The 19,555-nt window shown below is 36.4% G+C and overlaps 1 protein-coding gene and 1 pseudogene across 1 annotated transcript; both read right to left on the bottom strand.

Annotated features, from left to right (window-relative positions):
• Window positions 1-240: 240 nt before the first annotated feature.
• On the bottom strand, window positions 241-3,940 carry LOC106753173 (annotated as a pseudogene).
• Window positions 3,941-4,002: 62 nt separating this feature from the next.
• On the bottom strand, window positions 4,003-4,386 carry LOC106753172. Its single transcript, XM_014634969.1, has one exon. The coding sequence runs from the start codon at window positions 4,384-4,386 to the stop codon at window positions 4,003-4,005; it is 384 nt and encodes a 127-aa protein (XP_014490455.1).
• Window positions 4,387-19,555: the final 15,169 nt, after the last annotated feature.

The following is a 19,555-nucleotide window of genomic DNA, read 5'->3' as shown; positions in this document are numbered from 1 at the left end:
GTGGAAAATGAGAGTGGAATGTGTGTCTGCGAAATGAAAATGTACTAAGGAGAGAGCGAAGCGCTGACGCATGCACTAAGGTGGCAAAAAAAGGACTGGTTCTGCGTGGAGGAGTAAGGCCGTGGATGAGAGAGAAAGCACAATGGTAAAATGGAAAATGAAAGAATGAGGTAGTGTGCTGGAAGGTGGCTAGAGGGAGTCTTTGGACTCTCTAGCCTATGACTTTCAAGAGAGAATTAATTATGAGTTTCAAAAATCTAATTCTCATTAATCTCAAAAGTGAGTACAAGAAGTGTAAGCATGGCTATATAGAGGACTACATGCCTAACACATTTTACACATGTCTAATTAAAAGTAAAAGAAATACTAAGCTAAAATAATTGGGCTTGGGCCCAAGTCATCACAACCTCATCCATAGTATACGCCATTGCATAGTCTATAACAAGCTTCAGAGGCACATCATGCTTGGCCAACTCATTGGATGTTAAAAAGTACGATGTATAAATACTGGCTACCATAAAGTGTTATGATTTGTGACAGACCACCGCGGTGCAAGACAAATCATTGTCTATACTCCACAAATTCAACTCTTTGAACCATTTCCTAATTGAATCCAGCTCCATCTCAACTGACCAGAATACCAACTTTTTATCAACACGAAAAGATTCACTCACGTTACCAGAGCCCATTTTCGTGGCCAGAGAAATCTCATCAACTCTTCTAATCCTCGCACCTTTTTGTTCCAATAATTTTGTAACAATGTGCACAAAGCTTAACCTATAATGGGCTTCGGAATCTTTTCCTGCCAAAGACTCCACCTCAGCTACAATCTTCGAAACAAATCCATCAACCCAGATTTTCTCACTAGAAGATGAGCTTTTAGCATAAAAGAGTTCGCTACAAAGAAGTCGTCATTGGGATTTTCTGACTCAGAAAAGAGGTCTGAAGTGAGAAGCATGTTCCCATCCATAACCCACGTGTTATATTTATTCTCGATACACTTCTTAATTACATAGATCTTTGCCAAAATACTCTTGATGGAATCAGAATTTGAACCTTGCCAAGTATGTTTAGACAATCCAACACTACTTAAAAATTGGTCAACATTAATTACAAGATGTCCCCTCCTTGCCAGATCAAATAAGGAGTCAGATGGAGGGCCCATAAGTATATAATTCCTGATATTTAGCCTCTCAAATTGGCATAGTAAGTTGCTTGCTATAGCATCCGATACCCCAAAAAGATTTACTAAGACACTATCCCGCTTCTGCCGATAGTGAACTGAACTGAACTGTTGACATGTATAAAAGAACAAAATTGAGAATTACATGAGTAAAGAACAGGAGATTTTTTCTCTTTAAAAGCATTTTATTACCATCCCCTCAAGAAAAGGCCGATTGCGCTTTGCCTTGTTTTCTTCATACCACAGCCTGAACTCTTTCCATGGCTTTGGAAAGAGAATTTGACCCCATGTGCCAACTAACTGGTATAAGAAAAAAGCCTTGTCTTGTCATCCAACTGTAATTTGTTTCCATGTTTACCTGAGGTCAGAAACCAATTATATTATCAATAAACAGTAACAGCGTATTGAATAAGCAGAGTAAACCTACTATGAAAACCATATAGCCCACTAAACACGACTACTAGACACACAAATATATATTGAACATTTTTATAAATTATTTAAACTGACAATCAAGATATATTCAGAAACATCTATAAAAAAGTTAGTCAAATATAACAATCTGAACACATAATTTCCTAATAAAAAAAAAGGATCTAATTCATTTACATAAAATCTAAAAAGTGAAAAGAGAATCTAATTCATTTTAAGACATTTCAATCCTTGCTGATCATCATCATCAAACAAGACCCTATAAGTTAGCTTCTAAAGAGAAATTTAAATATAGAAGAGGAAAACCAAAATGTAAATGTGAAATAGATAGTTGGTTTTCCAACTTCTTAAAAAATCACTTTGTTTGCCCTCATTAGCATTCAATCGGAACCATTTCGGAGCGTAAACAAATGTTTTTTAAATTCAATACTTTAGGGAAGTACGCGTGTAGTGTGAGTGTTATACACGACACAATAGACACGACATTGAAGACATATAACACAATAGACATAAGCTCCACGAAGTTGATTTGCAAAGAATTTATGCAAATCTTAAAGTTGATCATAACCACTTTCAGAATCATGATAATACACAAGCCAAAGTTGAGATTGGTGGCACTGGCATTGCTCCTTAACAAAGGCCAGGATCCATTGTTTTATCATGATTATGGTCATAAAGAGTTTCCAGCCATTTCTGAATTCTTTATACCTCAGAAGTTGGTGGGATCAGAATAGGATAGCCAGGATAATTTATAAACTCATGAGGCTAGCAAGTTTTTCGAGTTCCAAATCTGCCAAAGTTGTTCGCCTGGTTGTGCCATGTGGAAGAAAAAATGCATCCAATGGGTCTTTTTATAACACCATCTAACCGAAAAACAATTTATTTCAAATGTGGGAAAAACAGAGAGCAATAATCAACTAACTTAAACGATACATCAAACGGAAACAGCACATGACTTCAATCTATACAAGCAACCAGATTCGCCTACCGAATAAACTAAACCTCACCAGGTACAAAAAACAACTGACATATATTATTAAAGCAGTGATGAATAAACAAACAAGAGAAATCGGTACCTGGAACAAACCTTGCTCGCTGCAACGAAACCCCGAAGATGGAAAGGCTATAATTGGAGGCATTGTAGTAGAAATTGAGAATCACCGCCTTAACGAACTGATAGTAAAGCGAGGAAACCTCCAAGTCATCCTCCACCACGAAGGCGAACTCGTGATCGGAAGTGGGCCACCAGGCCTCCAACCGGCCTGCAGGCCAACATTGCCCGTCCTGTAATGCACAACCTTCTCCCCGAACTTCCAATCGAACGCGTCCACGAACTCCAAGATCCGACGTGCCTCCCGGAGTTTAGGGTCCACGCTCGATGCTTTGTCGGAGACGAAGTGGTCGATGTGGAGGTGGAGGTGGATGCGGTCGCCGAGGTAGTCGGCGGCGGCAAGGGAGCGTAAGCACCGGGAGAGTGAGGCGAGGCGGTTGAAGGCGTGGACGTTGATAACAAAATCGAAATTGGAATGGATTAGGGTTGGAATCGGGTCTGGGAAAGTGGATCTGTGGTTTGATTCAGCAATGGCTGGCGAAAGAGAGAAGTGGTTGAAGGTGTAGAAGATGAAGGCGGCGAGGGAGATGAGAATGAGAGGGAGGAAGTGGCGCTTGGGTTCTGCTCTCTATAAACCATTACAATTTGTTTTTTTTTAATACTTATTTTGGTCTAGTTGTTCAAAGTAGTCCTCTCTTCTTTAAAAAGTTCACTTAAGTCCTAATTTTTGTAAAAACTATGCAAATCGGTCCTTTTTGGTAACGCATTAACTTTGTTAATGACAGAACTAACAGGTGGCTAATATTTGATGATGTGGCATTGTTATGTGTTTTAAAAAAATAAAAAATTGTGACGTGTAAATTAAATTAGTTAGAGTTAAATTAAAAAATAAATTGGGGTAATTTGGGATGGCAAGAAGCAGTTAGTAACAAGTTAACAACCAAATCAAAAAAACAACAAACACATCAGGAGGTGGAGCACATCTCCGGTGACCTCTGGCAGTTGAAGGCGAGATCCCTCCATAGCCACCCTTTTTGTAATGTGCTATTTTTATCGTCAGAGATGTTAAAGAACTTTGGGAGTATCAAGTGGGGGTCACCCAAATATGAATCCTTGTCAAAAGTGAGTGAGTGTCCGGATGGTGGGACTGTACCAGATATGAGGGGATTGTATGAGATGTTGAACCTGTTAAGCTCATCCAAGTGTGCCAGACTTATGGGAACTGTTCTAGAGAAATTGTTCCTAGACAAATCAAGATCCTGTAGACACTTCATGTTGCTAATTTCACTAGGAATTTCACCAGAAAAATTGCCAGCAAATCATTCCTAAGCACTCACTAGTAGAGCAGGTTGAGGAGGTCCTCCACGACAACGTCCTCCCCTGAGTGTTGCGGCGGCGGCTGCTCGAACGAGTCAGAGCTTTCGGCTAGGGTTTGGGTTGGGGCTTCAGTGCTTCGCGCGTTCGACGTCGTTCCCTGGAGTTCCTCGGCTACCGCGGAGGCGAGGGGTTGGCGAAGCTTCTCGAACTCGTCGATGAGGGCGAGAATGAAGGGTTTGGTTCGTAGAAACTCTTCCTGCTCCTTGTTCAAGGTTTTTCCCAGGGAGAGGGACTCTTCCATGGCAACGATGCATTTCATCTTCTTGCGGAAGGCGCGGATGCGCTTGTTGATTAGGCTCATCACAGGGCCATCGGCGACGTCGAGGCTTGCAGTGGTCGCCATTTGCAACCAAGCACCTCCTGCAGTCGGGTGGAGGAGACAATGATGAGGAAGACGCAGATTCAATTTACTTAATCCATTCCAAATTACCCCCAAATTACCCCCTAATTCTTTTTTTAATTCAACCCTAATTATATTCATTTACACGTCATCATTATATATTTTTTTTAAAACAAATTACAATGCCACATCATCAAACATTACACTTGGCAGCTCTGCCGTTAGTGAACTTAACGCCGTTACCGAAAAGGACCAACTTGAACAGTTTTTGAAAAGGTAGGACTAAAGTGAACTTTTGAAAAAAGAAGGGATCACTTTGAACAAACCCTCCCAAAGGAGGAACCAAAATATGTATTAAACCTTTTTTTTTAACTAGTGCCTAAACAGTGAAAATACATTTCACCACTTTAATATCTTAATTGATTTTTTTTCCTAATAAACCCAAATAACACAACAGAACAACAGTGTGTGTCTATATATATATATATATATATATATATATATATATATATATATAAAAGAATAAAAGTGAAAATTTTGTTGGATAAAATTACAAAATGGTGCATTGAAAATGGTTGGTGACCAAAAATATTTTACTATTTTGAAATAAAGGAAGAAGATATTCAATATAAAAGAAAGATGTTAAATTGTTGAAGAAGTTAGTAAATGTGTTCATAGGTATGGTTTGTATTTTTGATATAATAAAGGTGATCCTTGTAATAATGTTAATGAGAATAATAATAAAAAAATGGGTTATATAAATGTGAACGAAAAAATTGAAATACTATGTCTCATGTGTAGTATCTAAGTAGCTTGTTATGTAATATAACTGCTAAAGGTATAAGTTTTTTTACTACGATTCTTCAGTGTTTGCAGTATTTAGTATTAGGATCTCCTTATTTTAACACACTATTTTTGACACACTTTTAACACAAATAGGTGTGAAGCTATCATTGGTCTTTTTTTTGTTTTTTATTTTAAAAAAAATCTTGGCACTAAAATGAGAGGGGTTTAAAAAATGTCTTTCCAAATATACTCTTGTTCCTGTTTCATTACGTTTTGTCTCCGATTTGGTTCTCTCTGTGGCATTTCATTGTCCCCCTGCGTCGTCGTTCTCCCCCTGCTTTCTCTCTCTGACGTCTGGTTTGTGGTTCTCCTTTGTCGTCGTTTGTTGGAAATAGGAAGTCCGGGAAAGGAGCTTCGTTGTAGCAAGGTAAATGCGTTGTTGGGTTTTGGGTTTTTGGTTTGGGTTCTTGGGTGCTTGCGTTCTTGCGTTCTTATGTTGTTGGTGTTTTGGGTTTTTTGTTTGCGTTCTTGCGTTCTTGGGTTTTGGGTTTTTGGTTTGTGTTCTTGCATTCTTGATGTTGTGGTAAGGGTACTTTGTTTTTGGGTTTTGGGTTTTTGGTTTGCGTTCTTGTGTTCTTGGTTTTTGGTTTCTTTGTGGGTTGTTCGACCCCTTTTGGTACAAATAACCTTAGCTAAGGGTACTTCATTTACAATTTTAGTACAAATAACCTTTCTTGTGTTTTGTTATATTAATTTCATATTTATAAAGTACTTAAAATTGGTAGTGTTGAATTAGGTTCATTCCTCCAGTGCATTTGGGACGAACCACTACTTGAATATCGTTCACCGCAACGTAGTGAAGGTTTTCTCACCAGAAATATGTCCTCCATCAGTTGACCTCGTCAAGGAAACGCCAAAACTTGTCATTCGACTTCCAATGTGGGCAGAAAACAATGTCGATGTGGATGCCATCCTCCACAAATTTGTCCCGCCAACTGACCAAGCATCATCATCATCCAAACAACCAAACCATTAATGAATAATATTGCATATGATTCATTTATATTTTGTTGTGTAGGTCACAATGTGATTGACTTTAATGGATTAATGTAATAGTATGTTATGGAGGACTGTAATAGATAACATTACATATGGTTTCGTATATCTTTTGCAATGGAGGTCAAAAATATTACATATGTTATGGGATGACTCTATTTTTATGAAAGTTATGTTGGAGATGATGTTATTGTAATGAAATCCTTCGGAGTTATTTTGTCAATGAAAAAGCAATGTGATTGACTGAAAAAATACAAAAGTTTATCCTTCATCACCTAAAACCTAACTCTCACACATACACAAGATTTGGACACAAAACCAAGTGCTCCTGGCCTAAAAAACACAGAAATTCTCAAGTGGTCCCCCAGGTTACCACAGGTGGTTCCTTCAGTGAATAGGATGTGCAGAACTGCAAAGAGACACGCATAATCGATTATCAGACCCTGTAATCGATTACCATGCATGTTTTTGCAGCAAATACTGCAGGACTTGGCCTAACTTTATGTTTTCACCATGGGTGGTCCCCTACTCCAGCATGGGGTTTCCCACACATCACCTAGAACCTAACTCTCACACATAAACAAGAATCGGACACAAAACCAAGTGCTCTTGGCCTAAAAAACACAGAAATTCCCAAGTAGTCTCCCAGGTTACCACAGGTGGTTCCTTCAGTGCAACAGGATGTGCAGCATTGCAAAAAGACACGCGTAATCGATTACCAGACCTCGTAATCGATTACCATTCATGTTTTTGTAGCAAATACTGCAGGACTTGGCCTAACTTGATGTTTTCACCATGGGTGCTCCCCCACTCCAGCATGGGGTTTCCCACACATCACCTAGAACCTAACTCTTACAAATAAACAAGATTTGGACACAAAATCAAGTGCTCTTGGCCTAAAAGACACAGAAATTCTCAAGTGGTCCCCCAGGTTACCATAGGTGGTTCCTTCAGTGCAACAGGATGTGTAGAACTGCAAAGAGACAAGCGTAATCGATTACCAGGCCTTGTAATCTATTACCATGCATGTTTTTGCAGCAAATACTGCAGGACTTCGCCTAACTTGATGTTTTCACCATGGGTGGTCCCCCACTCCAGCATGGGGTTTCCCACACATCACCTGGAACCTAACTCTCACACATAAACAAGATTTGGACACAAAACCAAGTGCTCTTGGCCTAAAAAACACAAAAATTCCCAAGTGGTCCCTCAGGTTACCACAGGTGGTTCCTTCAGTGCAACAGGATGTGCAGGACTGCAAAGAGACACGCGTAATCGATTACCAGGCCTTGTAATCGATTATCATGCATGTTTTTGCAGCAAATACTGGAGGACTTGGCCTAACTTGATGTTTTCACCATGGGTAGTCCCCCACTCCATCATGGGGTTTCCCATACATCACCTAGAACCTAACTCTCACACATAAACAAGATTTGGACACAAAACCAAGTGCTCTTGGCCTAAAAAACACATAAATTCCCTAGTGATCTCCCAGGTTACCACAAGTGGTTCCTCTAGTGCAACAGGATGTGCAAAACTGCAAAGAGAAACACATAATCGATTACCAGGCCTTGTAATCGATTACCATGTTGTTTTTTGCAACAAATACTGCAACGATTGGCCTAAGTTAGTTCTTTTTCCTCCACATATTGCAATTGTTGGCTTAAGTCATTGTATTTTGATGCATAGATTGCTGTATTTGGCCTATATTGCTAAAGAACTTTTATAAATTGCACATTAAGAAAGCTGGACATCGATCATGAATGAACAATGATGTATACATTGTAAAATAACAACCTTGAAATCAATAATATTATTCCAATAATCATTTGCACAATGTATTCATATAAATTATTGTATGTTACAATGTGGACATAAACCAATTACACCAACCATATTACTATGAAAACAAACTGCCATACATTTTTACAAAAGAAGAAATGTCCTATAACAATCCGTACAATCTAGCGCATCTAGTATTCTGATGTTATCTTCGTCCATGATCCAATCACATACATATTGCTTTCTAATTGCAAGCAATTTCTCCTGAAATGAAAATATTCAACTAGTCAATTCAACCCAATCATCAAAAACTAATGAAAATGATATCAAGTCCTTACATTCGAATATGTTGGCATGCTTTTCCCATTGAATTTATCCTGTTCATCCCAAATTTGCATTGCTTGTAACATTATAACTCCACAGTCATGTTTGAAACATAAAAAAAAAATTAACAACAACCACTTATGAAAAACTACATCACTTACAATAACATATTTTTAAACCGAAGGCTTATAACAACTTACAGGTTTGGTTGGGATGAGATTTTTGCTTGTACAACAGACAAAGGTCCAATACTGCCTTTCGGTCTGTTGTACAAGATGCAAAAAAATCGAGCAAGGTTTTCAGCCTACAATGTAAAAATTACAGTAAGACGTTAACAATACATTATTTATTGGAAGTTAATAACATTATTAAATGGGGTCACACATACCACAACAGTGTCTATCCTTTTGCGGTCTTTTACGCCCTTCACCAAAGAGTCAATAACATATATGTTTAATTTGCTAATACATAGCACCACCAATCATAGTCATGGCAAAATGGAAGAAACAACTACAAACAAACAAACAAAAGGAAGGTCAATACATCAAGAGCTGCTACATGTCAAATACCACCACAAACACAACGAAAAATAAACCTCACTCACAAAGTCAGCTGCAAACACCAACGAAATGGTGTCATCGAAATTCATTCTACATGCACTTCTCTCAATAACCCATTCATAAGAACAATGATTGATGAATCAAGAGAGATTCGAACCCGCCACTACACAACATTATAAAAAAAATGTATTACTTACCAAAAAAAAAATATCAACTATATATAATACCAAGACTTTAACTTACCGTTGGGTTACCAGAAGCCATTGCAACTGCATAATAAATCAATGGTGGATTAGGGTTCCCAAAACACAAAAATATAAAAAATATAACAAAACCCAAAACCCTTCGACAAATACAATGCAAAACAGAGCCACAACGCCCAAGCCGCCAAACGCAAAAGAGAAAGCTTACCAGTACAGAGACAGAGTGATTACTACAGAAGCCAATGGAGAGAACAGCCCGAATGGGAGACACGAATGGAGAGACCAAGGTTTTGGACACCTGAACCCAATGGAGAGAGGACGCCTAATGTGAAAAAGAAAGTGAAAGATTTCCCTTCAGAATGAAAACGAAAGTGAAAGAATGAAACCGCCATATTGAAATTTCATAAAATGAAAATCCCTAAATCACCCTCCTCAGTGTTTTTTAAAGGGATTTCTTCTTTAACCCAAATAAGCTAATACAAAAGCGCCACGTGGATGTGTGTTAAAATTGTGCCAAAGTATGGTGTCAAAGAAACATTTTCCTTAATATTATGATGAAAATGTTCAATAAATGGGAAGGACATGTTTTTCAAAGAAATTTGTCATATCGTTATTTATTTATTCATATAAATCTGGAAAGTTATTAAATGAATAAAAAGTTTGTCATTCTGTTATTCATATAAATCTGAATACTTTCATTCACTGAAGAATCTTGTAGGAACTATAAGAACATGTAACAACAAAAACTAAAAATAAAAAGTTGAAGAAAATGGTAAATATGAAGATAAAAAACCCAAGATTGTAACAAAACAACTCACTTTTTTGGCGTAACTATGAAAAAAAGAGTAAAGTTCTGCAAATCCTTTTGTTTCAAATAAAATCCTGAGAATGGAATGAAGTCATGCAGCTCCATAAATTTGTGAATGTGTAATCAAAATTTTTTAATCTCCTTAAATTAAGCTAAATAAAAATATATAATATTCACTTGCTACTTGTTTTATTTATAGAATTAATACATTCTTAATTACTTTTTAGCTTAAATAAGATTCGGTCATAAGAATTAAAATATATTTATTTTTTAAAACATCAATAATTAAATAAATTACAAATAAATGTAGATCTTATGTATATTCTCGAGTTAGTATTAAAAGTGTTGAAATGTAGTGTGTCTTTATTACAAGTATTTATGTATGGGATCTAGAACTACAGAAATGAAGGACACTATTGAAGGCCAGAATTCCTCGGAAACAGGCAGAAGTCGTCGGTATTGACCTATTACCGAAGGCTTATAGACGGTCAAAAAGTCGTTGGTAAAACCATTGTTGCTAACGTTTATTGATAACTTTTGCCCTTCCTCCAATGTTTCTTTTCGCAAAGAGGATTGTTTATGCCAAAGACGTTGTTCGACTTCCCCTAACGTTTTTCTTGGCAAAGAGGATTGTTGCCCAAATTGGCTTTGATACATGTTTAGATTTGAGTGCCCATATAGTCAAGTTTTTGTCCGTACTGCATTCTGTAAATGTTAGACACAAAATCCTAGAAAACATTTATTAGAACAAAAATAAAAATAAACATAAAAATCAAGTTAAATTTAATCAATTTACACTACTAGAAAAGTTAAACCACGAGTCCCCAACAACGGCGCCAAAAACTTGTTAAGCCCCTGGCAAGTGTACCAGATCGTTATCAAGTAATATATAAACGGTAAGTCCTAGTATCATTCTCCCAAAGGACTCTTAGGCCTTATCTTTCATGTAAATTGATCTCATAAGACTTAAAAAAAATAATTTTTGTAGTGTGAATGCAAAACAAAAATAAACATGCAAATGCAAGTGAATCAATTGGCAAAGAAAAGATACGAAGGAATGGAGTTGTTGGGGTTTACAATTTCATCTTATCCGCCCTCTTATATCTACTTTTCTTATTTAATTCACTTTATTATCTAATTATCATGCAAACTTTCTATGCCTACCCTAAACCCGGTCTCTCGGCGAAAAGAGCCTATCATTAACTACTAGTTTACTATCTCTAGTCTCCCTGAGTAATTAGCAATGCAATATATCACAGAAGCAAAATACAATTGATCGTCCTACCCCTATCTCTAGGCAATATTGCTTAATCAAGGAATTTCCTATCAGTTCATGACTTCCCTGTACGTCTTCGTATCGACAAAGGTAAATATCTTCTTACCGAATGAGTTAAACGATAAGAGCATTAATCATAGATAAGAAACCCAACAATTGATAATATAAGCATATGAATAAAATAAGAATTTTAATATAGGAGAGTTTCAAAAGATTACATTGTTCCCCAACAACAAAGGGTTTAGTTCACCATAGACATGGTGAAACTAGATGGAATTAAATGAAAGAATGAAAGAGTAAACCCTAGATTTGATAAATTGGAGCCTAAGCATCCAAGAAACCGCCTCCAAGGAGTGTAGAACTGTTCTGGACGTCTCTGCCTGCCAAAAGATTACTTTGAGAATCACACTAGGTCTTTTTATAGCGCAGAAAAGTAACAGAATTTAAGCCCAGGCCCATTATTTAGTCGCTCAACGCTCAATTTGGCTGCTCAACGGTTTGCCTCCAAATCGCAGGCCGCTCAACAGTCCAGTCTGCCGCTCAGTGGGGGCCCTCCTAATGGTAGGACGCTTAGCATTGCCGCTCAAGCAAGAAACAATGACTTCACCCACGAAACTGGCGCTCAGAGCTAGAATTAGCGCTGAGCGGGGAACTTGATTCTTCTTTTCTTCCTTTTTCTCCTCCTTTCTTGAGTCTAGGTCCTTCCTACTTCACTTCCATCTTCAATTCTCATCAAAACCCTACAAAACAATGCAAAAACAAGCATAATATCTCTAAAAATAACTTTTAACTCTCATGTGACTCAACTAGGTGTTTTACTTGATTCTAAGCTCATTCTAAGCCATAAAGGGTGTGTTTTGATTTCAGATTCAAGTATAAAAATAACGGTTTTTAGATCGTTATCACCAAGCCAAAATAACTTCTTGATCAAACCAGGTACACCTTCAATGTGCCGATAATGATCAATCAATAAGCGCGCAACAAATCTCCCTTGGAATGTCTTTCAAGAACGATCACCACAGTCTTCTTGAAGAATTCTTGAAGCTCTCAATCACGGAGAAATCTATCTGAAACAGAATATGAAAATGTCAAATCATCAAAAGTCTTAGAACAACTTCATCTTCTGTCAATTTTAGAATTCTGTTTCTCAGAGTTTCTCATAATTGAATATGCTACTAATACAATCGAATAGGTTCGACAGTTATACCAATTTGTCAACCAAGTAGCATTTAGTCAACCAAAAATAAATTCTCATTTAATATAGTCGACCAACTATTCAATGCTCAACTAACTTTTGAAATATAGTTGTTACTGTACAAGAGTATAACAAAATTTCAAATCAATAAACATATACAGTCTAATTGTGGCGCACATAGTCGACTTCGACATGTAAGAACATTTTGAAATTATTTTCTTCTCAAAATCTCACAAAGCACTGATTCTTAAAATTTGTAAAAAGACTTTAGTACTATCGATTCAATTAATATTAGAGTCGACTTTACTGCAGCTTTGTCACACAGTTATAAGTTCACAAAAGTGCTTGTGGTTTTCATCTTTCAAAATATGTGCAATGCATCCAAAAATGATGTAACAAGTACAAGTACAATAAGTATGCATTCACACAACCATTTATCACATACACATGTTCAACAAGTATACTAATCAATAAGCATAAAAACATGTAACACAACAACAACACATGTGTGTTATTAAGCAGTGTGTTATCATAATCAAAAACCAGGTTGATATAGATATTGTGTTGTCAACAATCTCAACAATCTCCCCCTTTTTTGATGATGCACAATGTTAAGCCTTTGGCAAGTGTACCAGATCGTTATCAAGTAATATAATCGGTAAAACCGAGTATCGTTCTCCCAAAGGACTCTTAGGCCTTATCTTTCATGTAGATTGATCTCATAAGACTTGAAAAGAAACAATTTTGTAGTTTGTATGCAAAACAAAAATAAACATGCAAATGCAAGTGAATCAATTGGCAAATAAAAGATATGAATTAATGGAGTAGTTGGGGTTTACAATTTCATCCTTATCCACTCTCTTATATCTACTTTTCTTATTAAATTCACATTATTATCAAATTGTCATGCAACTTTCTTAGCCTACTCTAAACCCGATCTCTCGGCGAAAAGAGTCTACCACTAATTACTAGTTTACCATCTCTAGTCTCCCTAAGTAATTACCAACGCAATATATTATAGAAGCAAATACAATTAATCGTCCTACCCCTATCTCTAGGCAGTATTACTTAATCAAGGGAATTCCTATCAGTTCATGACTTCCTCGTACGTCTCCGTATCGACAAAGGCAAATATCTTCTTACCGAATGAGTTAAACGATAAGTGCATTAATCATAGATAAGAAACCCAACAATTGATAATACAAGCATATGAATAAAATAAGAATTTCAATATAAAAGAGTTTAAAAAGGATTACATTGTTCCCCAACAACAAAGGGTTTAGTTACCATAGGCATGGTGAAACTAGATGGAATTAATGGAAAAAATGAAAAAGTAAACCCTAGATTTGATAAATTGGATCCTAAGTGTAGGAGGAGATGTTACCCTTAATTGCTCTTTTTCCTTTTCCTCCATTTCTTTTCTTTCAACTTCTTCTCTTTCTCTATTTTCTTTCTCTTTTCTTTCTCTCTCCCTCTCTTCTTCTCTTCTCTTTCTTGCTTCATCTTCTCTCCTTTCCCACTCTCTTCTTTCTTCCTCTTCTCTTCTTTGCTTTCTTTCCTCTTGCTCTTTTCTTTCTTGTTTGCTTTTCTCTTCTTCTCTTCTCTCTCTTGCTTCCTCTTCTTTTCTCTCTTGTTCTCTTCTCTCTTGGTCTGTTCTATCTCTTTCTTCCTCTTCTCTTCTCTTTCTTTCACTTCTCTCTCTTTCTTCCTCTTTTATTCTCTCTTATTCTTTTTTGGAAGATGATTGTTGTTCTACCTTTATGCACATTTGAACAAGGTCATTCAAATCTTTATAAGGTAGTAATTCTATCTCATGCCTTATATCAAAATTTAACCCATTCAAAAATCTTGCTAAGGTAACCTCTTCCCTCTCAACAATTCCTGCCCTCATTTTGTATTGCTCTATCTTTTGCCTATATTCTTCCACAGTCATAGAATTTTGTTGCAACTTTTGGAGCCTATCTAGGAGTTCTCTTTTTCTTTGGAAGTTTGTAGTGTAATTTTCCCTAGACCTCTCCCTATTCCGAGCTTGTTCCATTTTTAGCATTTTCAACTCATTTTGAATCTTGACATTATCTAGCTCATTGTGAACTTTTTCTTGACTTAGTTTTCTATCAATCTCACTGAGTTGGTTGACTAAAGTTTGGAGGGTGAATTGTTCTTTTTGATTTTCACTATTACTAATGTCTTCTTGATATTGTGATGAACTTAGTTTTCTTGAAATAAAGACTAAAGTTTTCACTTGAAAGCAATATTCCAGGTAAGAGAGGTGAACCTAAAAAGGTTGCTTAAGTACCAAGTCTTGCCTTGCCAAATATGCTTCTAGCTACTTACTAAATTCCTTAAGTCAAAATCACTTTTAACTCCACCAAAAAGTCTTAAAGACAACAAGCAAGCAAAGAAATAAAAGCCTAGACTCTAAGACAAACTTCTAAGGCTTCCTAGACGCTTTGACAAGAAAATAAAAGGGTGAGGTCTCCTAGGTGAGGCTTGGAACTTTGGAATCAAGACACACTCACCGTCTACTAATTTCAATTGTCCACTTAAAGTCAAATATTACAAGTGATGGAAGAACACTTGAGAATTCTTCCAAGTCACTTGCTAAGTGGCCTTTTTACAAACACTTTACAAAGCAAATGAAACTAAAAATACAAAACGCGGGTGTGGAATGATGTAGGCAGCTTTGGTTTCTCATTAGAAATAAAAATCAGAGAAGATGTTGCAAAGCTCTCAGCTATAGGTGAAAAATTGGCCCTGCTGGTAGATTTATGCAACGTTGCAGATTGTCTAGACCGTGATTTGCTGCACCGAAAGTGTCTTCTCAACCTGGACTTCTCCTATCTCAATCTCCTTCCTAGGAGGCTACCAATGACAAGGACAGCTGAATCTCGTCTCTGTACCAATCTAGAACTCACATAGACCACCAAAATTGAGTTATGAAACTGCACAAATGCAGTTGCTGCTGCTATAAAATCTGCTAAACTAGATGCACAGCTGTAATAATATCAAACAGCTTATGTGCAGAATTTTAAGCAATGACAAGCACGCAATTAAACGGTGTTAAAAGAAAGGTGGCACTCAAGGTGAACTTAGGAATGGTTCTAGAATGGATTAACCAAACAAGAAACAATTGTAAGTTGTAGGTTTTGCCAATTTCGAACTCACTTTAAATTAGGCAAATGTGTTTGATAAAATGCCTAAGAGAAAGCTGAAAACTATGTGATGAGTCGATATTTAATTGATTTCACTTAGTTTATTATGCTAGATTTAATCAGGGAATTGTGTTTAATTGTCCAGTATTTTCCTGTTTTTCCTAATTATGCTTAATTTGATCGGAAATTCTAATTTTAATTAATTTGAATTTTCTGAGCTAATTATTTGCATTATTATTTTCAGGGAAAATTTTGGAAACATAATTTGGGACATTTGGAGGACACCGAATAAATTCAAGACTCTCAAATTTAGACATTTTAAATTTTAGTTGTATTTTAATTTAATTATTTAAACTTTTTAGACAAACTCTTTGCATCTTAGGCCAATTTTGGAAAAATGTTATTGGGCCCAATTTTGTAGGACACATGGCACCACCTAGGGTTTACTTTTAGGGTGGACCCCACCTCATTTTAGGACACATGGTCATAGGGAAAGGTGCACCAGCCGTCACTCAAAATGGGGGGGCACAGATTTTCATTTGAGATATTGGGGGTGATGCTGAAACGTTTTCTGGAGGAAAAGTGTGACTCTCGGTTTTGGCTCCATGGGTTGAATAAAGAAAGTAATTCTTTTTTTTTTCTTTTAATTAACTGTAGCGTTTTGTTTTGCTCTTGAGTTTTCTTTATTGAATAAAAAATAGGAGGAAAAAGCTTTTGACATTTTCTTTCTTTGCCTCGGGATTTTGAATGTTGGTATACAGGGGTGAAGGAAGAAGCCGCACATTTTGTTTTTATTTCCTTTTAGAGCTTTCTTGAATGTGAATGTAGGGCAGTAGGGGCCACACTGATTGTATTTTTTTTTTTTGTACGCCTTTGTTTAACATTGCTTGTGAGGAATGAAAATGGAAGTTGCTGTCACTTGCTTTTAAGTTTCCTTGCTGGAATGAAATTAATGCTTGGAAGTGATGTTTCTTTTTTTTTTATTTATTGAATGCCAAAATTCACGGCTTTGGTTGGGAACTTTTTTTCATTGAAGGAAGCATACGGGATTTCAAGATGGATTTTGGGTGATGTTGGACTTTAATTCCTTTTACTATTTGGCTTTTCATTATTTTTTTTAAGCACGGTCATGTCCTGTAGCTACTGGTGATTGAAGTTTGTGAAGAATGTGCAATTTTTTTTTGGAGGGGCTATTATGTTAAAATTGTGGAAGCATCATCTTTTATTTCCTTTAGAATTTTCAAGTAATGAATTAATTAGAAGTAGGTGTATTTTAATTAATAGCTTGCCATCATTTATCTTGGAAAAAACGCATGACATTATTTTCTTCTGCGGGAATGTGCATTTTAATTAATAGCTTAAACGTTTTTTTTAGTTGCCATGCATTTTAATTATTTGCTAAGCATAGTTTATTTTATTCTAAAATTTAATGTGCATTTCGTCATTAGCCAAGCGTTCCTTTTATTATTATAGTTGCATTGTGCATTTAATATTTTAACTTAAGTGTTGCATTTAAGTGCTTTAATTATGTTTAAACATGTGTTAGTAGTTGGGTTTAAGCATTTTCATTTACTTTAATGTTTTATATTTTTTTTAGTTGTGATAATTTAGTTGTTATGTTAGCTCTAGTATCCAACCGTTTCAATTATGTTAGTTAGGTTTAACATCATGCTTTAATTTAGTTGCATTCACAAAAACACCTTCAAAACCCCCCACTATGTGTTAGACCTAAGTCTCGAACCGCAGTTGGTCCTTGAGAGACGACCTAGGAGTTACTTCCTAGCTATACTGCATTTCTAAATTGAAATCAAATTTGTGTGGGTTGCGACAACCGATCACTATGCATCCAGTTCTGAAAATTTATGAATTGGCACAGGTTCCTCTGCTTTTATAATGCAACATACATATGTATTTTGAGTTACGCCTTTTTCTTTTTAATAAATGGAACCAAACATGTTGCTACCAATTATAATAGGACAATGGATGCAAAATCACAACAATGACAACATGAAAATTCTGTAGCTTATTCAAAAAAATGCTGAATGATGATATAGAATCGGCCAATTTTCACAAACGTATATATCTTTGCAATTTGGTGTTTTCAACAACTTTGATTAACCAATACTAACATGTATAAACGGTCAGAACAAACAAATCTTGCTTAAATCAAAATTTGACTAGTTCAGTTGCCTTATCACACTAATTCATGACGAATTCAGTAATCAAATCACAGTAGAGGATTCAAAAGTGTTTGGATCAATAACTTTGCAGTTTGAGCAAGTTTATTTAACCAAAAATGACATATTCAACTAGTCAGCAAAGTCTAAGAACTATCCAATCACAATTTCACTATGTGAGTTGCTCATATTACTCAAAAGTTGATCCAATACACCAATCAAATTCCAGTAGAGATTTAGAATAGTTCTGGAACAAGTTTTGGTAGCTTTTAAACAACAAAGTACACTTTGGAAAAACGCTCTATGGAAATATAAAGAGGTCCATCAATGTTTTCTAATACTGAACAGATTCACAAACTATTAACCACTTAGGCAAAGATGTGCAGCTCGGTCCAAACTGCTGAATCATGTTTTTCTGGTATTTCAAATCTGATATAACCTCAATTTTGGACATAACAATGCACTGTTCATATGGTATGCAACTGTTACATGTTTGAGCATTCACGCACTCAACCATAACACAGTGCAAAATTAAAAACTCTAAAATTAGATTCAAATACTGTACTGCTCGGTGCTGCAATGGATGGAATCAAACTGCGCTTGAGCTCATTGGATCATTGCTCTTATGATGTGCTTACTATTGATCAACCAATCTGCAACACAGACATGTTCAAAACGCAGAATACATTTGAGTTTGAAACAGTTTAAACCATATAACATGACTTGAAAAAAACGGATCAGATTTCAAAAATAAAATGACTCAAGCAATAGATGGAACCGATTGAAAATGAGAATTAAAACAAAGCAAAGAAAAGCTGGCACAACAGAGACACACACAGAAACTACTGGAATTGGAGAAAAACTCAATGGAACAGTAACACAGACTACACAAGACACGCACGAAGATGTTTGACAGTATGGATGAAAGAGGATCTACTTAGCTGAAGCATGTTGCAGATCAATCATGGCTCTGAATACCAATTGATGACCTGCTCCAACCTCAATGATTTGAATCAGCAACACGATTGTATATGAAGCAGCAGCGGACATGATATGGAAAACAATAGAGGTGAGATGCGGTGGAAATGAATGGCGGTTGCAATCTGAGATGCGGAAAATTGAGGTGCGGTTTGAATTGGAGATGCGGTGCAGGTGAGTTGTGTGATGAACTGAGAGGCGGCAACGGAGGAACTTAATGAAATAGCAACGATGTGATGCGAGGAATCAAGGTTAGGTGTGAATGAAAATGTTCAATGGATGAAGTTGGTGGTGGAAGAGCTCCCGGATGAGGTCAAGACTAACTCAGACGACCTTCCATTGGAAGGAAACTAGTTGAGACGTGGAGAAGTGTTGACGGATTGACAAGTGTACCAAATCGTACAAGTAATATAAATGGTAAGACCAAGTATCGTTTTTCCCAAGAGACTCGTATGGCTTTCTCTTTCGCGTGAATTAAAATAATAAGACTTGAAAAATAAAATTTAATAAATTGGATTTGAGGATAAAAATATTAACATGCAAAATAAATGTTGATTCAATTGACAAGTGAAAACAATGGATGGATGGATGTTGTTAGGTACTAATAATTTCATCTATTCCACTCTCTCTTACATACTACCCTTGATTATTAGATTGATTCAATTGTTATGCGACTTTCTTAGCCTCCCTTTAACCCGATCCCTCGGCGAAAAGGGCCTGATATCAATTACCGACTTGCTATCCCTAGCCTCCCCTAGTAATTAATACCGCATTATAAACAAAAGTTAGCGCAATTGATCGTCCTATCCCTATCCCTAGCTGGTAGAATCAAGAGATCACTCACCAGTTCATGTCATTACCGCACGTCCCCATGT

The sequence above is a fragment of the Vigna radiata genome, unplaced genomic scaffold (genome assembly GCF_000741045.1).
Source record: "Vigna radiata var. radiata cultivar VC1973A unplaced genomic scaffold, Vradiata_ver6 scaffold_236, whole genome shotgun sequence".
Taxonomy (NCBI): Eukaryota; Viridiplantae; Streptophyta; class Magnoliopsida; order Fabales; family Fabaceae; genus Vigna; species Vigna radiata.
Note: the sequence above shows the minus strand (reverse complement) of the source record. Positions and strands in the feature narration are given on the sequence as shown.